General features: G+C 39.5%; 1 protein-coding gene across 1 annotated transcript in view; it reads right to left on the bottom strand.

Moving 5' to 3' along the window:
• znf644b (zinc finger protein 644b) overlaps positions 1-27,032 on the bottom strand; it is a 34,150-nt gene extending 7,118 nt beyond the window's left edge. Inside the window, exons 1-3 of the mRNA XM_042512029.1 lie at positions 26,986-27,032; positions 21,261-21,310; positions 180-2,768 (exon numbers count right to left, since the gene is read on the bottom strand). Coding sequence (XP_042367963.1) covers positions 180-2,763 — 2,584 coding nt within the window. The 5' untranslated portion in view covers positions 2,764-2,768; positions 21,261-21,310; positions 26,986-27,032. The remainder of the gene's footprint in view (positions 1-179; positions 2,769-21,260; positions 21,311-26,985) is intronic.
• Positions 27,033-27,233: the final 201 nt, after the last annotated feature.

Below are 27,233 nucleotides of genomic sequence, written 5' to 3'. Positions count from 1 at the left end.
GTGGCAGCTAGCTCGCAGGCAGAGCATCAACCAGAGGATTTTTAAGACTTTTAAAAGATTTAATTAAGGCATTTTATTACCAGTTATTTTTAGATGAACGAATCTGACACCTTTTAAGACTTTTTAAAGGATCCACGTGAACCTTGACTCTATGACTGTGGTCGAACTAACATTCGTACCTTTTCTCACTCTCTTGCTGCTACAGGGGATCCTTCTGCGGATTCGCGGCTGGCGGTCCCGCAGCGCCACTTGCTCTGGCGAAACCATGTGCCGAGCATTGTAGCTCAAGCCGACTCGGTGCAGGTGCCCTCGCACGTGATTGGACAGACCAACTCCGGACTCGAACATGGCAGGGCAGTACGGACAGGGCTTGAGGTCTCCTGCTGGCGTGGGGAAAACGTCACAGCTTGCAGACGCACGCGGCGACTCTGAGGAATCATCGCACACTGTAGTTTCGATGAACTCCTCCTTGATTATGAGTTGCTCGATGTCGCTGCAGTCTTCATCTGCATCGTCTTCCTCCCGGAGTGCACAAGGGCTTTGGTCTCTGGCTGAAAAGCTCTGCCTCTTTCTCAAACACCTCCGAGCAAACGGCTTCACGGCATTCTCGCTTTCCAAGAAGCTGCCTGTAGCTTCACCGGCATCATCACTCAAGTTATCGCTGCCCTCGCAGCCTTTCTCCAACTCCTCATCTGCACACTGTTTCTGGAGCCTCTGGCTAAGCCTCGCTGATTTATCACCATTCATACTGTCAATAGTGCTATGCAGGGGCGTTGACATGTCTCTCATTGACAGAGAATTTTGGTTTGCTTGTAAACTCCCACTTTCCGGGTCGTTCTCGCTACCCTGACAGAACATCTGCTCTAATTTAAGATTTCTGGCTGATAGTAAAAAATCGGCGGTAGCAGGACAGTTTGCCCGCTTTGAGCTGCCAAAAGCCTCGCAGTCATTGTTTTCAGCCTCCACACAGGTGAGATCACTTGCCACATTTAATTCTTCCACCGGCTGTAGGAGTAATTTTCCATGCCTGTCGACCCTCCACAAAGACGGTGACAGCGTGTTTTTGGTGCAGCCGACACGGCACTTGAACCGAGGTGAATTTACAGTTTTGACAGTGGACTTTTGGATGTAAATGTTCCCTTTTTTACTGGAGCACTGGGGGAAATGGGTTGTTTCTACAAGTGTCAACAGATTTGGTTTAGCAAACTTTTTATAATTACCGCATTGTGATCGCCTTTTAATGTCTTCTTTGTCCCCACTTGTGAAAAAACCCATTTTACGCTGAAACTGGTCTGCTTCCTCTGCATCATTAGTAATTTTCCCGTATTTAGGTGTGCGTGTGCTGAGGTGTGTGACATGTATGTGTGCTTCAAGTGCCTGTTGTGTCAGTGTGATGTAGTTACACTCCTCACAGAAGTAGTAGTGCTTCAGATTATCGTGCGTTTTGGCGTGCTGGACAGAGATTTCCGAGCACTGCACTGCGTTGCCCCTGTCCCCCGCTCCAGTGTTTTTGAGACCTTTGATTTCCTCCATAAGTTTTTCCAGCCTGTCTTGGTGAATAATGATGTGCCTCGTGAGAGAGTTGCTATCACAGAACAAACGCCCACACTCCCTGCATATAAAGGGCTGCGAGACGCTGTTCACCTGATTATGCTTCCCTAAATGATACATCATATGTCTGTGGAAATGTCTTTCTTCCTTGAAATTAACATTGCATATTGTGCATGAAAAGAAAAGTGGATCTTGTTCGATTTGTTCCGTCTTCAAGTGCTCCACTTTTGAACTAAAATTGTCTTCATCTTCAGGGTCATTTTCCTCATTACAGCCTTCCTGCGCCGCTGTGCTATAAATACGGCGCTCGGGGTCTGAAGCTCTGTTCCTAGAAAGATCTTTGAGTGGCACGGCAGAATATTTAATATCATACCGTGTACCCGAAGAATCTTCTTTGTTGGCAATGTCAACATTTTCATCACCGCGACTGCAGAAACAGGAACGTCTGCACGTGTGGTTAACCTTTTCCAGAGAGCCTGACATGCTTTTTACATGTGTATTGTGCTTCCTGTCTCGTTGGTGCATCACTTTGGTCTCCAGCCTTCTGTCATTGTGCAAAGATGCCGAATCCCATCTGATTGCTTCAGCATCATCATAATCATCCGAGGAGCTCTCGGACCACTCTACGTCCCGTCGAGATCTTGTTTCCATTGTCTGTTTTGTCAAAGGTTGGCTAATGTGCATTTGCTCTGCGCTGTCTGCACCTGACAGTGTGGAATGGGCCAGTTTGGACTCATTCTCCTCCGAGTGAGACGGTGGCGTGTTGACACCTGGCTGTGTGGCCAGTGTTTTTGCGGCGGGCCCCGCTGTGTTCTTCCAAGCGTCTGATTGAAGCTCACTAGGTGGTGGTAACACCTCGGGGCTCGTGTCCTTCTCTGCTTGCCACGCGGCATCCAGGACATTGTTGGATAAAACAGCGCCTTTGTTCAGGACACAGTGTACCTCTGAGGTGGGGTGTGAACCAGGTCCATTAACAAGTGCTCCTGAAGGCAATGAATTGCCTGCATGGGGAACAGCAGGGACACTGCTGTATACAAATGGATTCGGCTGGGTTCCATTTAAAGGGTTTTCGTGTTCATCTGAGGACAGACCTGCAGCATTGTTCTTCAGGGAGAACGTGTGACTCTGTAATGGCTCCTGAGTACGACCTGGGCTGTCAGACACCGATTCCACGTCTTTGTCCTCTTGTGCATTTGGCTCCAGATCAGACATACTTTCTGAAATATGAAAGAAAATCACTAAATTATTGAGCGCGCACTATATTTTCTAATAATTTAAAGAAAGCCAAGAAAAGCAAGAAATGTCAAAACCTTTTAAAGTCTTCATCAAGAAAAAAAAGCTTTTTTTTCCCTCTTAACAGTTTTTAATTTCTTTGGGCTATAATAGCAAAAATCATTGTGTTTTTTTCTTTAACAGACTCCATAGCTTTTCAAAAAAAGGCCTCTACCGAGCAGCTGAGATGGCCGTTCATGGTAAAACTATAAGAAAAAAAGATCAAAATTACAAATAATTTACTGTTATAATAGTTTGTTAGTATACCAACATAAATCAAATTTGTGACCATAGATTTAGGAATATTATCAATACTATTATTATTTCCACACATATTTGTCATTACAGTACTTTGAAAATGTCTCAGAAATGGTGTCAAAAAAACATATTAATTCAATTTCTTTCACCAAATATATAATGGACTAACATTAAATATATTGTATTAAAAAAGTGAATATTAATTGTTTTTTATTGAATTCTTTTACCATAAAAAACCAACTCAACTGTTTGGTAAAACATGATTTTAGACCGTAAAAAATCATACTTAGGAATTTGTTTTCACCATAAATGTATCATTTTATCCATAATGAATGATCAGAAGTCAATTTATAGCTTAGCAAATATTTAATTTTAAATTCATTAGCTTAGCTTCCCCACCTTTACCAGAGAGGAATCAACCATTTGGTAAAGCATTTTTTAAATTTGTTTTTTTTTTACCCTTATTAGATTTTTATTTTTTGTTCAAAATCATATAAATGTTATTAAGACCTTAAAACTTTAACATGTCAAATGAACATGTCTACCTTTGAAAATCCCTCGTCTGCCGTAATTTTTGTTGTTCCTAAAAAGGCAGACTGTTTAAGGGCACAGCGACATCTAGTGGATTTTCTGTGCATAACAAACCTAAACTGAATGGCAGAGATGGCTCAACCACGCTGAGTTGAATTCAACACATTTTTCATAAAGATAAAGTGACTGAAAATGTGCTCTGCCAAACAGTTGAGCAGGATGTTAAAGGATTAAAAAGCATATTTTCTTTACTCAAGTGCAGAATCAAGCGTCCACAAAGAAATAATGCAAATTACAAATCACCGTTGCACGAAAGTCTAGCTCCTTTTCCTCATTCACACTGATAATCTGGCACTGTTAAATAAAAATTCTTTCCTTTTTCTCCATAAAATGAGAGTGGTATTATTCTGTGCCACATTATGGTTTTCCAACACCCTCTTTCGCCACCTCTATTCACAACAAACCCTGCTGTTAGCCCTGAATACCCTGGCGAGGATGCTTAATTATGTGCGCGTACCTCCGGGACTCAACCTTCCTGCGTCTCCACCTAAAGTTCTCAGTCGTCTGCTAAAATTGACCAATTTCCATGGGAACAAAGTACACCTCCAATGAGATCATATTGCGTCTTATCACTCCGTGATGGTGCCAACACGGATCCCAGCATGAGACTGTTGTTACTCGAATCCCGACAAATTGGCAGGCACACAATCTGTCTGAAACACAAACACAGACCCACACAAAGAAAACACAAGCCTTTTGCACCTTTTATTTCATATTTATTTGGACAAAAGGTTTTGATTATGGGATTATATTATAATTTAACATGTGTGTGCTACATCTTATAACAGATTGCATGTTGCTGTCCAGAGCTGATGTGGTTTAAAATGTATGCTCGGTGGATTTGACATCCAGGGCTGGTCGCTCTCTACAGGAAGCCGCGTTGCTAACGAAGTGGTAAATTCAGTGTTAATGAGTGGCTTCACTGTTACCACCTCAGAGGTAAAACCTTCCGAGCTCCATATTCTCCCCATCTGTTGTGGTGTAAGAGGTTCGAAGGGGGAACAGACGCTCTCCATTTAAAGTGAACTTCACTGTTACCCCCAAACGGCGGGGTGGCAAAACCATCAAAATATCTTGCTTGAAAATGTGTAAGCCTCATTAGCAGCCAACTCACACAACTCGCTTCTATATATAACGAACAGAGGTTCCACAGAAATGTAATTTTTTTATGAATTTATTTGCTTCTATTTACTTCATTTAGTCAATGTTAAAAGGCTGACTTTGCCTTGCCTGGAGATATTTACAGGGATTATGAGCTTTAATACAGTTAAGCTGTATGCACAGATCAATCTGCTATGAGCTTTTACTAACCCTGTCTGCTATTTTTCCCCAAGACGCTCGCCTCGTTTTTCCGTTTGGTAAATGAGATTTAGGAACAGCGTCATCATTGTTGTGCTCTGACAATAGAAAACAAAACAGAACAACTCACAGTCCTGCATTGAGCTATTTATTTGATTTTTTTTTAACTTCCTTTTCTGTTTGCAAATTGGATTTCTCAAGATACTGTGAGCTTCTGCTACGATACAACTCGAGGTTTATTATGTAGATCCATGAAATTTGATGTAACTCAAAATATCAGACACGCAAATAAACATATCTTTGTTAAGCTTACAAGTTATAGTAAAAGGCGTTTCTTAAAATCTGTCCTGAGTGGACAGAATATAAGAAACAGTCAATATACACTCAGTGGCCATTATTAGGTAAAATGTAAAGCAAATCCAATAGAACAAGCCTGAAGTCTCGAGCTGCACTGATGAATTGATTCGTTATCAACTATTAAATGAATAGCCAATTAATTTAATATACAATTTATCAAGTATTTTTTGAAGAAATAAAAGTCAAAGTTTTCTTATTCCAGCTTCTTGAATGTGAATATTATATAGACATTTAAAAACTGTTTATAATGAGCTTTGGGAAACACACGTCCACATTTTTCACCAAACAGCTAATTAATTAACTCTTTAACACCCAGATCAACATGAGTCTTGTGCTGCATTTTGATGCTTTTCATTATCATTAAGTCTCTGATAGCCTAAATATTCAATTAATCGGTTTAAGGTTGGTTTCTTTTTTGTTTGTTTTTTTTAAGGAAAACAGAAATGTAAAAATTCTCTTCCAGCTTCTTAAATGTGAATATTTTCTGGTTTAGTTACTCCTCTTTGACAGTAAACATCTGAGGACGTCATTTCGGGCTTTGGGTAACACAGGTCTACATTTTCACTACTTTTTAGACATTTTATAGACAAACAACTAATCATTTATTGAGAAAATAATAAAAAAGTTAAAAAATAATGAAAATAATTATTAGTTATAGCCTCAAGGACATCCTCTGCCTGTTGAGCTCTATCTTAATGTAGCTTATATAGTTAAGTGTAGATGCCATTTATTGATGGGCTGTTGTTTGGATTGTATCAGATGGCACAGGTGTGCTGCAGGTTCAGAGCAATACAAAAATTGTACCAGCAGCTGAAATGTAATCATTTCGAGTTATGGAGTTAAAAATGATCTCGTGCAGGATCTCTGAGAGTTGGCGGGCTGGGAATCAGGCCATGTACTCACATCAGTGTTTTTTGGAGTCTGGCTCACAACCTCAGTGTCACTTACTCTCTACTGTTCACAATGTAATTTAATGAAAAATGAAAATCCCAAAACACTTTGGAAAAACTGAAAGAATTGCTTCATTAAAGTCTAGAACTGTGTTAAATAGGTATTTACATATATTCTTTACAGTAAAGAAATGTGCTGAAAAACCTGCAATTGTTAAGAAATACAGTATAATATAAATAACCCTCTATCAAAACTAAGTCATGGGACTTCATATGATGTAGGAGCTTGGGGGTAGAGTCGCTGGTTCAAATGTCTCACATGTTGAAGTGGCCTTTATGCAGGACAAAAAAAACCTGCTACATAAAAGTAATGTAACGTGACATTAGGGTCCAACATATGGAAAACTACATGGAGCTCAGCTCCCCCAAAAGCCTCATCTGAGAAATTTAGGCGGAGCTCTAAAACATCTGAATTTTTTTGTGCCAACTTTTTTTGTGTAAATGCATATTTGTTGTATATTTACAGGGTTTACAACACATGTATTTATTTGTGGAAGGCTGCTACAATATTCTGGAGTACAGAGCTACTCTGGGTACAGATGGAGCAGCAGAACATCAGGCGCAGTGAAAGTGAAACTTTACCGTTCATTGCGTTGGGTCTACAAGTTTGCTTTACTCGCTTCTGTGCAGCTGCTCGTCCATCGATCTGACCGGATCAACAGATCAGTTATCCACCACACGAATCTGACTCATTAACTCAAATGAGAACTGCCTGTGCTGTGCTCACAGACCCCCGAAAATATCCACACTTTGAGAGGTGGCACAGAATGATTAAAAAGGGACAAACACACACATTCACATTGATAACTGCCAATACTGACAATAGTTAGTTGTGTCTATTGTCTTTATTTGATGAATTTAGTCTTCCTATTTTGGGGTTGAATTACATGCTCAAATGTTACTACGGTATTTTTGCCCAGTGATGCTAAGACTAAACTGCCTACACTAGCTTGAAATGTGAGAATCTGTTGCTCTTTTTCTGTCCATGCAGTGAAGTTAATCTTTTTTGACTGTTGGTTGAACAAAACAAACCATTAGACAAAAAAGTCACCAATTGCGATGGACATTTTCAACAAATGTCTGACTGACATGATCTGCAGATTAATTAATATTCAAAACCAACCCAAGACAGTCCTGCTGTCCATTCAAAAAAAAAACAAAAATAAAGATGTATGTTCTTTTTGGCATTTTTCATTTTAGAAAATAATTTCATGCAAACAGCTGAAATACTCAAACTTTGAGCCTTTTGAGGGCAATACACAGATCGAGGAGGAACAACTCGGCGCTGTAGGCTTGTGCGGCTGTGAATGTCGAAGCAAATTCCTTCTTCGTGTTCAGCTGAAGACCCAGGCTGGCAGCACAGTGGAGACAGCGCTAAAAACCAACTGGGACCAGTCAGCCAAACCATTTCAACTGCTGGAGCTGTCTGTACGGATCAACAGCCAACCCTCCATTCCTCTGCCATCGCCTTCGCCGGAGAAACGTCTAAACAAGGGGAGCCAGGGTCCCTCAAGTACCGCACTACACAACTTCCCCGGCTAATGGGATCTATTGATTTATTTGACACAATGTGAATTTATGAAGCTGCCTCTTAAGTGTGAGAGTATCAAAGCGTGGCTCAAAACAAACAGACAGAGATTCAGCTTGACACTCGAGTAATCCCACGGTGAGTGTGTTCTCTAAGAGAAGGTGCCACTGCAAGAAAAAACACAAAAGTTCTTCTTCTACTGTCTTAGCACTGCAGTTTTACCCACAGTGCCAAACAGCAGAGGAGCGGGAAGAAATTAGTAACACGCCAAATCTCACTTTCATCAATGTGACAAACACTAAAAAAAAAACAACAGCAGAAACATAAAACTAAATTTCTTAAATTTGCACAAGAAAACAGAGAGCGTGTGGCTTCACACGATGTCTTTGTCTGGATTACGCACTCTTTTATCCCGCTGAATTCTTGTCACCCAAAGGTCATTTCCATAATAATGGTCTCCATCCTCCCTAATGGGATTTTGGCTGTGATTATGTATGCCAGCGTCTTGTGCAGACACTATCAGCCCTGTCATCCTGAATTGCACAAATGTAATTACACAAAGCCTTTGATAACTAAACAATGTAATTTACTGCTTGAGTGAAAATATACACTCGTTATACGACTCAAATTATACACTAAAGGAAAATGGAAGAGTGCCATGTTGCAAAGAAAATTGGTTTCTTTATGTGAAGAAAATTAAATGCTAATGCATGCTTTAACACTAAGAATATTGGGTCCAGCCAAGCTATTTAAGAGAAGAGTCACAAAAAGTGGCAACTTAAAGGAATATTTTAACAATTTTGGGAAAAAACTCTCAATTACTTTTTTTGCCAAGAGTTAGGTGAGGAGACGTATTGTACGCGTGCTAAATTTGAAGCTACAGCCAGCAGCTAGCCAAGCCTAAAAGAAAAGTAGAGTTTTGGTAATAATGTGAACAGGATACACAGGCAGTCTCCATAACAGAGAACTTAAGTGAAACAGGAAACTCCATGTTGTGTTCCGAGATCAAGAAAATCTAATAAAAAATCCAATTGACATTTGTAACTGCACAAAAAAATCCAGCCAAAATCCAGGAAAATAATCTCACTATATATGGTATCTGATCCTTAGGGCCCGCTTTAATATAACAAACACTTGTATCGCTCAGTGCATAAAATGTGCTTTACCAAATCAAGCTTAAAAAAATACATTAATAATATTTTATATATATATTCATTAATTTTCAGAAATGCCAGTTTTTTTCATGATACCTCTATGTTTTTAGATAAAAAAAAAAAACACAATAAATGAATTACTTTCAATTTACTACATACAGTATACAATGAGGTGAAGAAAACGTCAGTGAAGAGGAAATACAGAGAAAGCTGGAAGAAGCAGCGATACGACTATTACCCTCCAGTGGAGACCCCATTTAAGAGTACTAGCTGCAGTGTTAGTTGTTGCTTGTTGCTTGTTATACATGCGATATATAAAATGACTATATCGCAGACATCGAGTATGAATTGTCATGTCGTATTTATAAGCCACCAGCGTTTCCATTCTCTTGCTTTCTCCTCTATGGCTCTCTGCCTCTAACAGACACACACACACAGGGCTTTTGCAGAGCTCCAGACGGTAACTATTTAGTCACATTTTGCCACTAGTGCGATTTAAAAATACTATAAATATCTGAACTGGAAAGTTGTTTGTTTGTTTCCAGCTTACAAAGAATCAATCATCACATTTAATTGCGCTGGAAACAGTCTATTTTAATGAGTGGTAGTGGTGGTAGCGTGAGCAGGGGAGGCGTGTCTTTGTATCTGCAGAGCTCCCATTGCAACTATTTAGTCACATTTTGCATCCACGGAGCACCAGTGCAACTTGTAAATATTAGTAATATATGAACTGGAGAGCTGTTGGTTTGTTGCCCGCTCACAGTGAATTAATCCTCACGGTTTTGCAATATTATTTTCAAGCCATATCGCCCAGCCTTATGTGATACACATACTTTGTCAACACAGGACAGAGTCAGGCCGCATGCTCAGCTAAGCTAACGAGCTGCTGGCTGTAGCTTCATATTGAGCTCGTTAGAGTGGTATTGATATTTAGATGTAACTCTAAGCAAGAAAATGAATAAGTGTATTTTACAAACTGTCCAGCAAGTCGTGCATTGAACAACACGAGACAGAATCACAAACCAAAAAAACCAACCCTGCCCTCTGTCCGAGCTTCAACACCAGCAAAAGACATCCTGAACCTGCCCACAACAAAGTTCTCCTCTACCCCCTCCCCCGAAAGAGGAGAATGAGTGAAATGGCTGTGATGGTAGATTTAGTGATGAAAAAAGGTGAAGCGAGAACATTCGGAGTGATAAAAGGGGACAGGGAGCGAGTGACAGTTGGGTTAAGACAGAAGTCATGTTCAATAGCAGGTAGAAACATCAAACAGCGAGTTCACAGGAAACCCATGCAACCTTGTCTTGAAGGAGGATTTTCTGTTGTGTGGAGTAGATTATATCTGTTCAAGCTGCTGACACGGCCTCATTTGCTGCCCGTAGTGTTGGAGGGGGATTAAACGATATAAACTTTAAAGCTTTAAACAATACCTTTCAAAATTAAATGGATTAAGGGAGGGATGTCTGATGGGGATTTCCCAAGGCTTTGTTAGTTTTAAACTCTACTCCTTTTAAAGGGGTGGAAGAAGAAAAAAAACAGCAGTTGGAAATTTCTCAGGCATGTGACGGTTTTAATGAGGCGGCTCTCACGTTGAGGAGGGCAGCGGGCACAGGAGGGCTGCCAAAGCAGATGGCTCTCATAAACATCATATCTGCTCTGTTTAGATACACGACTTCTCATCTCCCAACACTGAGAGGAAAACAAACCCGGCCATCTCCACCAGCGCTACCCACTTGCCCACTTTTGGCAAGCTGCGCCGCCTCGTTGAAATGGCACATTTCCATTTCTCGCATTTCTCCTTCATAACAATATGCATGAGCCACGCAATTGATATACATAACCTCTAATCTGTTATAAGTATGCAGAGGAGATGCAGCGGCGGGTATTTTGGTTTAGTGGCGGTTAGGATGTTGACTTTTATTAAATGTTATTATTACCATATAACTGAGAGTACACAAATACAGAGCAAGGCAGGAGTTGTTGCTATGATTAGGCTTCCCTCTTCAGTCGAGATGGAGAAAAAAAAAGAAATATATATCAAACTTTGTTGCCGCCGCTTTGCTGTCGACATGTGACCATTCAGATGAAAGGGAGTCGGTGTCAAACTGCTCTCCAAATTGAGGACAGGCTCCACATTGCTGAGCAGACATCAGTGAGCTTAAATTCGGAGGCATGTCAAGTATCGCAGGTATTAGGATGAAATCTCTCATTATCTTTCTTTAAAACATAATATGAGTGCGCCTCAGCAGGAGCAGAGAGGGGAGGAGACGCAGGGAGCAGAGGCCTCGTGATGGCAGCCAATGTGAGTCCTCAGTAGTCACCTTGAGTTCTATTATTAGAGCGGGACAAACAAGTCGAAACAGAGAGTGGATCGAGTGTGGCGTTAATGGAGATGGCTGCTACAAAGTCCCGTCTTTACGCCTCCTTTGCGTTTTCACACCAAACTAAACGACAGCGGCATCGTTCTGCTCCACTGTGTGATTTCAAGCCTCCTACAGATGTGAGATTTTTGCAATATTTCAAGTATAGTGCAGCTACACTCTGCGACATAGTATGTGAGTATGACAAAAAGTTTGACGTATGCAGACTGCACGAAGACAACACCATCGACGCACGTCCATCGATGTCAATACTCAACAACAAACATCCTCATCATGCGTCAGTCTTTCTCGCCGCTGTAGTGGTCAGAGAAAAATGTAAACAAACATCATGGAGCCCTCGCGTTAGTGGCTTTCATGCGAGTCGGAAAAAGTCGAATTAAAAGGAGGAAATGTGCGGTCCTTGCTGGGGAAAAGATGCCAACCTGGGAAGCCAATTTTGCTAAACATCGACTAACATTTAGCAGAGTCGTGCTGATCAGTGCGTCATTTCATGCTGCATTTCTATCGGTTGGTTAGTAGATGTAGGTCGTAACAAAAGTCACACAGCGAGATTCTAACACTAAATTTCTGATACTGTCATAACTTTATCACGACTGTGACAACTGCCGTCCTTGAACCTCTCACCGCGTGAGGACCACCGTTTTAGAGCCACGACCAAAGATATCGTCAAGTTTCTGTCACGATGGTCATCTTTAGTCTGAGACAGCCCAAAATCTCATGTATATCGCACTTTAAATAGCAAGCAACCAAAACAGGTGTGACAGATGTGACGTTAAACACATCTGTGTTGACCTCTCGTGACATATAACAGACCGTCTGCAGCATTTTATAAACAGTAACAACAATCTTTAACGTCCCTTTTATTTTACGGCTGATCTCGTCCACTGCTCGGAGGGTAAGACGCTCCTGGACCTCATTGTTTTTCCAATTTGCAGATGTTTTCAACAGCTGTTTTTCTTCTTTGAGTTATCTGTTAACTGCTAACAGCATAGGCTCTGCACCATAACACAAACTGTAGCCTGCCGTGCATCTCTCAAGAAAATGTTACCACTGGTGGTAACACAGACCTCCTGTATATTTTTGGTAAGCTGAACACGATTTCCCTCAGCACTTTTTTTTTTCATATGACAAATATGACACAATGAATTGTGAAGACAGTAAAGCCCCCACACAATGGCAGTTTAGGTCTCCTGTGTGATCTCAACTAGCCTCTAGGCTAATTTATGCCATGTAAATTGCCATAGGATTATGCTAATAACTTAAGCATGTTGTAATTGTTGAGAAAATGTGTGTAGTATTAGACAATTCATTTTTCAGTAAACCTCTTGAGTTGTAATTAAGCAGAATGTTTGTAATGGCACCTTTGTTAAATGTTGCTGTTGTTTCTGGCTTCATATAAGGAGAGAAAATTTCTGCTAGCTGCTAGGCAAATGTATACAATGTAAAATTCCACGGGCTTGTGCTAATAACTTTAGCATGTTGAATCTGCTGACATAACATGTTTGGTATTAGTGTTTCGTCTGTGAATCTTGTGAGTTATTATTAAGCCAATTTGTGCACTACAGCTTAATGTTGTTACTTTTACGCCTTGTTTAGTGTGTTTTGGGAGTGTTTTCAATCAATCAAACTTTAAAGCCCTTCACAGAAATTCGGCCGACCACCGTTTTGGAGGTCTGACTGTTGAGCCACACAGAAACACCACTGCACAAGTATATATGCTCACAACGGAGTGGCCAAGCGTGTAGGCGGCAGCATAGGCTCTTTTCAAGGACCCCAAAATGTTTTTTTCTTGCCCCACTTGCCTAGCGGTTTCTTAACATGTAAGATTCAAACTCTATGCAAACAGAATTTTATCATGTCATGTGATATGTTCAAGGACTGCTGAAAATGTGAAAATCCAACAGTAATTTCTGTTTTTACAGTTTCTGGATGTAATAAATGGTGTCATTTTTGTGATTTGTTTTCACATGCCTCTCAGAAATATAAGGTAAAAAAAATCACTGAAAAATTTTTAAGACAATATACCTTCCAAAGTAATTTTTCTAACAAACAAAAACAGTTTTCTGTAAAAACTGCAAAAAAAAAAAGCCAAAATTATATTTGGCAAACATGACTGGAGAGATGGAACGTGGGGAGAAAATGAAGAAACTTTCATAATAAACAAATAAACAAAAACATAACATAAACAAACATTGTCACACTCTGACCCACATTAGGCCTGTCTTTTGTCCAAAATATAGTTACCGTTATGTTACATCAATGTAATTTGATTAATTTCACTCAAAACATTTCCATGATTTTTCCATAACTTTCAATGACTTTTACTGGTTCCATGACTATTCCAGGTTTTCCATGACTGAGGGAATCCTGTTATAAGCAGAACCGGCAGCATAATGGTGCAATATTCCCGCCTTGAACGGGCAGTGTGAAAGTGGCTTCTGATTGGGTTTAGAGAGCGAGAAGTAGCTAAAATAATCACTGCCATGATCACACGGGGTCAAAGAGATGACATGAGCAGCAGGGCGTGTCGCGAACAAAGAAACCTCTGACGAGAAAATGCCAAAACTGCTGCTGTCAAAAAGTCACGAGGAATTCAGAGGCCCACAAAAGCCTATTTATCCAACTCTATCAGGAAAAGTGGACAGCTTGAGCGCGGTAGCCTTGACAGCAGTGGGATTCCCTTGTCATTTCCCAAGGTCCACACACACACACACACACACACACACACGCGCATGTAAGACGATTATTCAGTGCTGCTTGTCAATTGTACCTTTTCAACCCCGATCAATGAGTCGTCTTGCACCGGGGGCCTGTATCAGGCGCCAGTCATTAACATGTGAGTGCCACTCTATCAGCCCCAGCTCCAAATAAATCAAAGGGTCGGCCACAGAAGAAAAGGGGCTAATATTTCCTCAATAACCCCAGAGGGACACCATGGAGAGATGCAAATTGCCTCCCAGGAGACCCCGGGGGATGTGAAGGAGAAACTCGCTGGGAGGCAACGGGAAGCTAATGAGTATAATGGTAAATGTATACAAGGAGAGGGAGAAAACCCTCTCTATTCATACCAATTAATACAATCTTATCAATGGAGGTGTACTGTAGGAGGAGGGCCCACGTCTAACCCCTCTGCCCTCCTCCCCACTAACACTCGCCAGCGTCTGTATTATTCAACACGGGCCAGGCTGCGGTCATTAGCCCTGTGGGAGGCTGGGCCAGGCCTGGGGAGTTAAGGAGATTTTAAAAACCACTCACTCCTCACATCAAAACAAATCGGGCCAAATCAAAGAGGCTCAAAAATGTCCTTTCTTGGAGGGGGCGAGGGAGGGACGCGCCATTGTTGTAAGAGCTTTCTGCAGCATCAAGAAAAAACCCCAGGAAAAACACGACAGCATTCGTCAATCATGCTGCATTTGAGGAAAAGCGGTGATTAGGATGTCGTGACATGAAATAATATAAATTTAAACCATAATAGTGTTAAATATCTTTGCATAATAACTAGAAAATTATGGCATCAGTGTATTTAATGAATTAAATGGTGCCTAACAACTGTGACAATTCAGCTTCATTATTTTTTTCTTCATAATTAGCAGTTTTTTTCTCAGTTTCTTGGTAGAAAAGAACATTTACTGAAGATGAAGTCAGGATTTCCCTTCAGCAGCTGACATCACATTCAAAACAAACCTACATGACAAAGTGTTCAAACACACAATGAAAATCCTCCTGCCCACAAAATTATTATTATTTTAAATAAGCAAAAAATCAGTTAATGGGGAAACATTATTTTTTAACATAAAAGGTTGTGTCAGGAACTCTAAAATCAAGTGTTGTTTCTTGATTTTGGTGCAGAAATCTGTTTGATTGTGTCTTGTTTTTAAATTCCATACAATTATTTTAAGATAATTAATGAAAAAAGAGAATTTGAGCAGAAATATATGTCAAAAAAAATCAAATCTTTTTTGCTTCGAAAAAAAATAATTTTTTAGGACTCATTGAGAAACAGTCATTTGTAACATGGTGAGGGTTTTTTTGTGTTGCCTGAATGCACTTTTTGTTTTCTTGCATAAAAAAACACCCTTTTTAGGGGTTGATTTTTCCCTTTAAATCTTAACAAATCTAAATTTTACTTTTGTTGGAGCATTTGATTTGTAGCATTTGTTAAATCGTTGCTATAATAAAAACAGCACAACAAACCCTCTCCAGTACCAAATGTCTCCCACAGATGGCACCTGCAGCTGGAAACTTGCTAAAAATACAAAAATTTGCAGAAGAAAAACAAATTTCTCCTCACTTTATTAACTTTAGTCAAACATTGCAGTTTTTACTTATATCTACATTTTAGGGCCTTAATGACTTGTTGAGATGAAGATTATTTTGCAGTATCGGAAAGCACTTCTGGTTTCCTTGTACCTGAACAAACATCTTATTCTGTATAGATGAAGCCACAACTGCATTCACACCGCAATGCAAGCAAATAATATATTATTTCAAATTTTGGACTGGTGACTACAAACCAGTTAAAGAAATCCAACAGAAAAATCTTTATAAACACAGATTTGTTTTTTCAGTAGTTTCAGTCATTTCATTAGTTAATGCAATACTGTAATAAATACAGCACAACAATTTCATACAGTACCAAATATCACCAACAGATGGCACATGGAGACGTGAAAACCTGATGAAAATACAAAAAATTGGCAGAAAATTTAACAACTGTCTGATCACTGACTATTAAAAAAAACTTTAATCTGTGAAAAAAGTAAATTAATGTAAACAATCTCACCAACTGGAATATTTTTCTTGCGAACAAACACCAAAAATCATCAATAGATGACACCTGCAGCCAAAATTTCATGACAAGTTTCCACAAGGTGGTGACAGATACTTGACCTGAGTACCCTTTAGCCTTTGGAAAACTGAGCAAATTGGCTTTATTTCTTTCAAAAACATGAAAAGACGGCAATAAGCAACTTAAGAAAAAAAAAGCCCAAAAAAAGGAAAAATAAAAAAATAAAAATAAATGAAAGGGACAAGGATATGACCACAGGAAAGTGCATAAAATAAAATAAAATGCACTTTTTTTCTGTAAAATAATTTAAAAAATAGAATTATATTTTCTGGACATTTTTGCCTTTTTTGGGGTTAATATCTAATAATCTCCTCACAGCTTATTTTACAGTCATTTTGTCACATTTAACCATTTATTGTATTTTTTCCCCAGTTTTCCTGACATTTATCATGTTTTCAACAGAAATAAAGTTTCAAAGGTTTAAATGCTTGTTAAAGGTGTCTGAACACAGCACAATAGAACTGATATCAATCCAGGTTATAAAGGGTTAAAGGCAACAAAACATACCATATTAGTATGTTAAAGGTGTCTTGTAGAGCTGTGCTGTGCTCCATAGCGCAGACTAGTGGTCAAAAACTAAACGGGAGATCTTAAGGTTCTCTGTGAATCAATACGGCAGAACAGCTGAAAGAAATCGAAGCGGTATGTAGTTTAAGGAAGCATTTGAACCGCCTGAAAGGGCAAACAAATGCTTCAAAAGCATAAGACGAAGCAGGAATGCCTCGATCTATCATTTTGAAGGTCATTTATCAAGGTGCAGAAATACACCTGACAGCAGGAGGATTTGCCTTCTGGAGATCACCGAGGGGACTCAAATGAAGGTTAATCACTATATAACTTTCTACATGTCTAATCCTACACTCCACATTTCATTGAGCACAGCTGTAAAAGCCCTCCGTCAGCATAATTGCGCCTAACCTGTGCCCCGCGCGCTCAAATCTCTAAAATATCACATCCAACTCCGAGAATAAGTGGGAAATTAATGAGGAAAGTGCTGAGCTCAACCTCAGATAGGTATCACAGAAAGGGTTAGCCGCCTCGCAGCTCGTGTACTGTGGAAGCTCGCTAATCCGAACCCTCAAAGATAGAGGTTGTTTGGACTTGTGAAATGTTCAGAGGGATAAGATTTGACGGTCCTGGGTGGATCAGAGCTAAAATACATCAAAAACGGCTGAAATTTAGATTTGATCATGAGTTTACTCATTTTTTGGTGCAATTATCAAAATATATTATCATTATGATAATAAAGCGGTACATTTTTAGTCATCACTGCATATATATTTTGATACATTTTGTTTTTTCCTTGTAGTTGAAAGTTTTTCTTTGTGTGCATGCGTCAATCCTTTTATTAGCATCTATTCAGTGTAATGTGATAACACGGGCCACTTTAAACTGAAGCTGCTTTTCAGTGCATCCTCCTCCTTTGAGCCACGGCTGAGCGCATCAGTGATCATATTCTGCCCCTTAGTGGAGGAAACGGTCCATAACCGGAGCGAAACAGGAGGCTTGATGTGCAGAGGCCGAGCAGCCGGACGGATTGTGGACATCTGCAGCTCATGACTCTGTGCTTCGCTCATCCTTTGATGGACCAAAGCAGTCTCACCTGCCGGCCTCGGAGATTTAAAAGGCTGAAATCTGCCTCTCTTTTCAAACAAATTCCCCTCTAAAAAAGAAGTCACTCCCATGACTCTTTGAAAAGCAGAGCGCCACTAAATTCACGTGTAAATTCAGGGTTTGTGAGCATGAGAAATATCCAAAACTAAAGAGAATAGAAACATTTTTGGATGCTGTCATGATATAAACTGGCTTCAGAAGCTTTTTTTCGCATCAGGCTGCATCGTGCGTCAGAGAATCAAAACCAGAGAATAAACCCTGATCCCTGTAAATTCATCCAAAATATGTTTCTGCAAATCCCGCTCTGTAGAGCTGCTGTCACAAATTAAGGAAGGGAGTGCAGCAGTGTGTGATCAGCAGCAGCAGTGAATGATCACTGATATAAACTGAAGCAGGAAAATGCAAACAAATATGAGAGCTGAAGTTTTAGTGTGAGCTGATATTAATCCTTGTGGTGGCCAATTAAATGTCTTACATTTAGATTCTTAACCCTTTGAAATCTGAGAAAAACAGCTTGTTTTCATTCAAAAGCACAAGAAGAAGGCAATGAGCAAAATTACCCGAAACTTAGCACAAAAAAAAGAAAAGTAAAAAACATAAACAAAGAAGGACATGACCTGGAAAAAATGCTTGAAAATAAAAATAACAATAATAATAATATAACAATATCAATAATATATATACATACACACCTTTTTTGCTAATTTCTAATATTTTTCCCTCTTTTTTATTTTTTTTTTACATTAATTTAATTTCCGTTACATTATTAATTTACGTTTTGCCAATTTGTTCATTGCCTTTCCTCGTGTTTTTAAGGAGAATTAAACCTTTTTGCTCAGGTTCCAAAAGTTTAAATACTGTGCAGGGCGTCTGAATACAGCACAGGAAAAAGAGGTTTAAACCTGATTCTTCCTCATGCAACATGTGGATTCAAAATGTGTAACTTTATGAAACAGAGCGAACAAAAAAAGGCTCCAAAAGTCCAAATCTATAAAAAATGAGGAGTCCTATACTGGCATTGTGAACATATTAGGGTGTCCATGTCGTACTATTCTCTTTAAACTGCATGCCATGTACATTTTATACTACTGCAGCATACTAAATGTTGTTGTTTTTTAAATTTTCACTGTATTTATGTATTTGTATTTGTGTAAAAAGTGAAGTGAGCAGTGTGTTAAATTTATTCTGCACTGTAAAATAGGATAAAAAACAAAAACAAGATTGCAATTAATGGTTACTTTACTTTTACTAATCAGCTGTAAAAGTATCTTTTGGATTAATTAATTGATTTGTTTGGTCAGTTAAGTGTCACAAAACAGTAAAATGACCATCACAATTGGCTGTATCCCGAGGGGACATCTTCCAGCTTGTTTTGTCCAATCCAGAGACACTTGTGCTGCGTTCAAATGAAACTCGCCAGGTTACGAAATGTGACGTCATGTGCACAAAGTGGCAAGAAATCCCACACCAGGAGGAGATGTTGTCACGGTCTCTTATGGTGCAGAACAGAACAGATCACTTTCTTTGTCAGCACTATGAGAAAAACAATTCAGCAAATCTTCACAACTGAGACGCAGGACTTTGGATATGTTTGGCATATTTCTTTGAGAATGATAATTAAAATAGTTAACTATTCGTTGACTGTTATTAAAGTGCCCCCCTTAACTCGTTTGCATGTCAAAATACTCTGATATGATTCATATTTTGTTTCACATGGTTTAACCACATAAGGCTAAAAGCAGATCTACTCTTTCTTTCATTGAGAAATTCTGGATCTGGATCCGGCCTCTGACCGCCAATCACCACCACTGCTGCTCGTAGTGGGTTTTTGCTTTCTCGTCTCGTCTTGTGCTAGACCAGTAAAAGAGCAGTGTGCATAAAGAAGGCTAGCATTAGCATTAGAGGAAACACTGGCGAGATTCAGCCGTACGTGTTTGAGTCTCAGACCCGGACTCTGGTAAAGAGTCTGTCGTGCACCAAAAACGACAATAAGCTGTTCATGTTGCTGTTAGCATGCTAGCTTGTAGGTTAACTGTCAGTGGCTGACACACCGTAAATGTTTATGAAACATAAAATATCTGCTAAGATGTTTTTTTTGGCAGTGATAGTTGCAGTACTGCAGTGAAAAAATCCAAACTTGACACACTTTGCACAGATACAAGTCAGAAAGAAGAAATCGCCAAAAAATAGCAAGAAACTGGTAAAAAGTTAAGAAAATTACCCAAAACTACATAAAAAAAAATTAAAATCAAGAAATGTAGCAAAAAAAACCACCAGAAAAATGGTTAAAAAAGGCAAATAAATGCATATTAAAATACTTAATAATTAAAATAATAACAATTATAAAATTATTTTTTTGGTAATTTTTCCCTATTTTTTAATATTATCTTCTCAGAATCTCTCTCATAGAACTAAATTTCAGTTGTCTTGTGGTGAAATTGCTCATTTTATCCATGTTTTTTAGAATAAATCAAACAAATCTGCTCAAGGTACAAAAGTTTAAATGCATGTGAAGGGCATCTGACAAAAGCACGAGAAAAATGATGTCGTTCCAGGTTTCAAGGGGTTAAATATCAGTCTTTTGAGTGGAAAATAACAATCATGTTACGTTCATTATAAACCTGTATGTGAAAAGTAAAGAAATGACCAGCATTAAACTATAAGACAGTTAGGCTGAAAAACTGTTATCTAGAATGATGTGTGTGAATAAAATCTGTAAAACCTCGAAAGAGCTCGAACTGATCTGATGATGATGGTTCAGTTTCAATGTGCTGACAATTTCAGCATAAAAAAATCACAATAGTGACTCTCATTTTCAGAAGATTAAAATACAGAGCGGCGAATGGTAAACACTCGTTGTGAGTCGGTGATTCTGTTTCACACAGGAGAATAATCAACAGCCGGCTTGTCACTCCCTCAAACCTGCCAAGTGTAGGAGTGGAGGCACTGACACGTGTAACTGACATCTCAGATTTAATTTGACTGGTAATCACACCCAGCTATAGTTTCAGAGCATTTCACACGTCTGAGCTACAGTTTCAGGTGTTAAGCCGGTAAGAAGACATACAACTGTGCCTCTGAGTGATAACACCTCTTCAGAGCCGGTCACATTTTGGGTTTATGCTCTGCCGTTGTGACTATAATGACGATAATACTAATGAGATCATCAGACAACACGCAACACGCGTTTTCTGGCTTTTCGGTTAAAACACAATCAACACTTGTTTTTTGAAAAACTTCACCTTTCATCGTTTCAGCTCAGCGGCGATTTGAGACGAGTTGTGCCGCTTCACGGCGGGTCACCTTGTTGTGATTCTTGTCTGGATCATAACACCTCTAATAAAACAAAATATCCGACTAACTCCACCTGTGTTTGTCAGATTCGACAGAGTGCATCTCAGTAATTATGCAGGAAGTTTAACAAGATGAAGTGGAAAATAGGGAATGTGTGCTTACCGGTCTGTGATGAAGCGCTGAGTGCAGCTCATGGCTCTGAGGAAACACACCTGCAAAAGACAGAAAAATAGTAAGAAAATGTTCTTAACTTTGTTTTCCAAACATGAGAGTGAAAAAAAGGAGGCAAGCTCCTTGTATGTGTTCCCAAACTTGGCCAATGAAGTAAAAAGCTGCTCGCTGCACAGATCAGTGTGACTTTCTTTAAAAACATTTTAGGTTTCAGTGAGATTTCGTGATCACATCTGACACACCCCGCCTCGGGGAATCTGTCCCTCCACATTCAGATTCTGTTTGGGATCCAAAACTAAGAGCTGAGGACAGTATTTAAAAAACCCCAAAAACATCCACACAAGGACACAAGAAAGTATGATTCCAGCAAGATCAGATTAGAAATGAACAGTTGATTAACTGTTTAATTGATTTACAGGAATTTATTAATTTATTTTTTATTTATTTTTTAAATGTTATTTTTGTCTTACTTCATCATCAGTCCCATCAGCTATAAGTCCGATGACTGATGGGGACATAAGTCATTTTGTGTCGGCTGTGTGACGTTTTATTGCGGCGATCACAGACTGAGGCTGCGGTGAGGGAGGGGCTCGCTGCTTCAAGCTGCAAATAAATCATGCAGGAAGTCACAGGCAGCAAATCCTGTCAAATTTCAAAATAAAACACCTTTTGCAGATCATTTTGTTTTCCTCAATCAACTATGGCGAGCTGTGACGTAAGGATGTGTCCAAAGTGTTTTCACTCTCACTGCCAGAATATGGGAGAGCAGGTTTAAATGACTACAGCGAAAAAAAAGGCAAAGAAGGTCAAAGGTCAGCTAAATGACCACAGCGCCACCATCTGAAAAGAAAAACCTGTGTACCACGCATGCAATATGTTCACTTTTTTCTCAACTGAGCCAAAATAAAGATTGTAGAGGAGAATGATGCTGTGGTGAGAGTGCAGCAGGGAAATCTGCACACTTTGCTCACAAAGTGCTTTGTTTTTTAAACACAGTTTGTTCAGACATCCTCTCCTCGAGTTCACTACTAGCGTTAATATACAGAGTGAACAAAAATTTGAACACAAATAATAATGAAATTGTTGATCCCCGGTGCATCAGGCTGAAGTCAACCACGCCAATAAGCAGGCGTGGCGTCTGTTTTAGGGTTTTTTCGGTGCGTAACACCAGGCCTGACAAAGCAGTCCAGGGTAAACCTTATACAGATTACAAGATCAATTACTCGTTCAATGAAAGATTACATTATATACAAAATGCCAAAAATATCTCTGGTATCAGCTTCTCATAGTTGCAGATTTTCTGTTGTAGTAAACTGACTTACAAGCATTTACTGAAATAATCATGGTCTCTGGGAAACTGCAACAACTTTTTTTTCTTCACTATTTCCCGACGATTAAACACGATAATGAAAATAATCTCTGCTCGCAGCTCTGAGTTGAACTGACATTTATATTTTCATGTCATATGAGTGAGAATCTGAACATCTCAATGTGTTCATCACCAGGAGAAACAACTGTGATAGCTATTAATTTGATGCAGACAATTTAATGAATTGCAGTTAAGCCGGTGTGATTCCACGAAAACGCGCCGCCCTGATTTCCTCACCTCTGATGTGTTCCTGCAGACCTCGATGTTCTTGGTAGATCCACCTGATTACTAAAATATCTCATCTCTGCAGCTGCTCCTCAGCTGAGCTGCTAATTCAGGACAGTGTACTCCCATTTAAGTAGTCCCCGGTGTCTTCATTTATAGCTGTGTAAGCAGCCGGCCGGGCCGACGGAGGACACAGAACTGTTTGCTATGCCGAGCATTCAGGGACTTCAGGCGTCCTGGTTAAAATATTTGACCTTGGCAAGTGACATATAATCAATTTGTGGATAACACGCCTCAGCCATCTGATTTATTTAGTGGAGCGGTTGACTCCATTACTCTCTGTGGTACACGGATGCAGTAAAACCTGCACTCGCCTGTTAAGCTGCCACTGACTTCTTCCTGTATCCGTGTAAGCTCGTCCTCAGACTCCTGCAGGGAGCCGTGGACTCACTTATGTAGGTCCGCACTTTGATTTCACAAAACCTCCTGAGCTCATAACCCGGATATGAGTTTATGATACACACTGGCTGTGTGCAGGAGAAACATTCCTAATTCTGCTGCTGTGCTTGTTATCTTGGCGGTGGATTACTTTGTTTAATGGTGGATGAAATTCATAAAGGCTTTTGCAAAAGATACAGAAGGAAGGTGACTTATGTTTTACAGATTATTGATATGATGAGTGGACAACACTGAAATAGATAGCTGACTGAGTTTGTCTCAAATCCAAGCAGACAGGTTACATATAAGAGCAGAAAATGCAGTTTATGCACACAATATATGTTTTATTTTAACCCTTAGGGCCTGCTTTAATATTACACACACTTACATCACTCTGTGCACAAAATCAGGCAATAAAAATATCATTTATTAATACTATTTTCTACTTTCATTTAACTATTTTTCAAGCAACATTATCCCTAATCATGAATATCAAATATTCAGTAATTTTCAGAATTTTAACCCTTTAAATGCAAGGGTGTTTTTTTTGTCATGATGCCACTGTGTTTTAGATGAAAAAAAAAGAATTATTTTCAATATACTTCATGATAAGTTTATTCCTTTTTTCATCTTTCAGTCTGTCAGTGATTAACAGCAATGTTGATTTTTATACATTATTATTTTTTGTGCAGTGGCAAATACTCACGCGTATCGCTCTGCACACAAAATGCATTTTTCAAAATAAGGATAAAAAAAAGCTGCTATGTTTTTAGATGAAAAAAAAAGCCTGGGATATGTCAGTGATTTGCAGCAACATTGATAGTGACAGGTCACCTAGTGGAAATAACGTGTACTTTCTCCATATGCTAAATATAGTTTTAAAAAAAGACATTATCAGGTGGAAAATTGTAAAAATGACAAATTCCAAGTCAAAAGCCCAGAATGGCCCAGAAATAATACAAGTCATGTTTTTATCTTTGATGGCTGTGGGATCAAAAATGTTAGTCTGAATGGGTTTCAGTGGAGCATTTTTTGACCTTAACAGTCTGAATTGTAATGGGAGTTTTCATTTCTCATCATCATCTCTCTCTTTATTATATCATAATGAGTAAAACTGTTTTTTTCATATTGTTAGTGTCTTGTGACGAACCACTGTGTGTTGATCTTTTGGTGTAAATCCTTGTTCTCTCTGTACTGTGCATGATGACGTATACTGTGTGATAAACCATGTCTTTGTTTGTCTTTCTCCTGTTTGAAGGACAAAGAGTAACCAGGTCAAGATAATGCACTTTATTCCTGCATTTCCTCTGCTCTGGGCCCTTCCTTACTGTGTGGTCTCATGCTGGAGAGAGCAGGGGTCCGTTTGCAAACGCTTGAATTAAACTATCAGAAAGACAACTGTTGGCTCAGTGTTGTACTTAACTACAAATTTCCAGAACAGAATCTAACTATCTAGTTTCCACAGTGTATTTTAGACTTATTGCAGGAGCTGAGCTGGAAATTCACGGATGAAACAAAAACACACAATCTTTCCAGAAATGTATGCCATTTGCATGAACACAGCCAAAATTATCAAAAAATGAAGAATGAAAAGCGCATAAAATGCATCAGATAGTCTGTAAGGGTTAATATCATGTGACAACAAGAATCTATTTGATGGAACAGCTGCACCAAAACATTGAACTGCACATAACAAAATAGAGACGTGCAGCCCCAATTGCTTTATGTTGGCACATTACATTTTAGCAAACATATACTTCATATTTACTGTGATGCTGTGTGACTTCTCCTCTCATGATAACATCCCAGTAACCATGGCGACGGATGTTCAAAACATTAGCAGCTTTATTTCTATTGCAGCCACCGTGCTAGCCGTCATTATTTCCAATCCGAGGCCACGTAGACGTGTTATGGAGCTATGATGGAAAGGTGAGCTCCTTATACGTGGGAGCGGCCACGTATGAGGGATTTCTGGGAGATGTAGTCCACCAGTAGTTCCTCTGTGAAATGTAGTCCATTTCACAGAGGAAATGTGGATTCAAAACTTCCAGATGACCCGCTCAACTTTCTTAGAGTTATGTGATGCAATAAAACCTGTCTTAGTGATTCTTTGACTCGTTGTTATACATCATGTGACCTGTTAAAGCCAAAAAAAAAAAGTGTTTCCATTGCAGCTTTGCGAAATATGGCTTTTTCGAATTGCCTGAAATACCACCTCAACTGAGGGTTAAAACTTTTTTTGCGATAAATGGGAGTTTATCTGAGATTCACATGTTCCCATTAGGCGTATTTCATATTTGTAACATCTATTAGCAGAATTCGAGGGTTAATGGAAACCTTTATTAATGCACCAAAGTGATGTTTCAAGCACAACCGCTCTTCATCAGAGTAGATTAACACTGCCAGACGCCATCTCAAATAAGTCTGTGAAGAGTCATGTGACCAATTACATGAACAAGGTACATCAATAAATATCAATAAATAAATGCATAATCACACAAAAAGTGTAAATATGTGTATAAACATCTGTATCGTACCTGATTCTCATAATCTGATGAAAAAATATGCAATGAAACATTCAATCGATGTCCTGCAACCTCCACAGTGTCAAATATATATACACATATACACACATTTTTGCCCTTTTACTTTTCTCTCATGTTTGGTTCAGCACCTGCGTGCATACTTTTACATCTGTTTAATGGAAACTCGCCGACTGTCCGTCTCACCTCTTAAACTCAATTCCACCCCTGCATGGCCACTGGCAATACTTTTGGCATTTAACAGCTTCCATACAATACAGGTCTTACAATACAATTACAATACAGGCCACACATTACCTCACTCTCAAAGTCACTCTGTGTTTCTAATGGGGAATTTAACCCTTTCAAATCTCGATCAACATCAGTTTGTTGTGCTGCCTTCAGACGCCTTTCATAAGCTGTTTAACCAGAGCAAGCTGGTTTGATTTCTTTCAAACATGAGGGAAGAGTGACCAGCAATGACCAACTTGACAAGAAATGTCCCAAAACTTGCAAGAAATTAGTAAAAGGTGAGAAGAAAATGACCTGAATTTTTTTTAAATAGGAAATTGTCAAGAAAACTATATTTATAATTATGTTTAATTTATCCATTTTCAGCAGTTTTTTTGGGTCATTTTCTGGTTTATTTTTGTTTTTCACATTTCTTTGTGCTTGTTTTCAGGTAACTTTTTAGCTTATTGACTAGTTACTTATTGACTATCCTTTTTTATAACCAATTTTCCTCAGGTTTCAATGGGTTAAAGTTGGACGGAAGGCAGATATATAAAACTTAAATTTTTACTATGCAGGCGTGCAGCTCTGCATCAGCAGAAAATCATCGATGTACAAATCAACTTCCTCTAATTCAGAGTTCACGGCTCTTTTCCACAAACGGACTGTGGAGCCGCCTGCACCATCTGTGCCTTGGTTTTGGCAGCCTGAGCGACAGCCGGCTGCTCTGCGCTCAGCCTCAAACACAGACACTCTCACGTCTTTGAGCAGCGACACTGAGGCAGGTGAAGTTCAGGGCTGGCTGCAGCTCCGCTCCTCGGTCACTGCGGTGTTTTTCTCCCGCACAGCGACACACGCTGACTAATGACCGCGCCTGGACACGCCGTATCCCTGCGCACATCAAACCACACAGCAGACACTGAACACCTACCTCAGGACGGACACTCGTGTCCTCAAGTTTGTCTTTGCGCCTGACCCGGTTACTCCCCCTCTGCTCACACTGTCGCCATTTTGCTTTAAAATCACGCAGGTTGCACTCTGAAGAGTCCAGAGGAGAGAGAGAGATGTTCACGGCGGAGGGAGCGAAGTGAGCGTCAGCCGAACTGCACACCGACCCTTTATCCTCACTTTATCTCAGTTACAGCGGCGCATGCAGAACTTACAGCTGCGACACTAAAG

The sequence above is a fragment of the Plectropomus leopardus genome, chromosome 3 (genome assembly GCF_008729295.1).
Source record: "Plectropomus leopardus isolate mb chromosome 3, YSFRI_Pleo_2.0, whole genome shotgun sequence".
NCBI lineage: Eukaryota > Metazoa > Chordata > Actinopteri > Perciformes > Serranidae > Plectropomus > Plectropomus leopardus.
The sequence above is the reverse complement of the archived record's forward strand: the minus strand, read 5'-3'. Positions and strand labels throughout refer to the sequence as shown.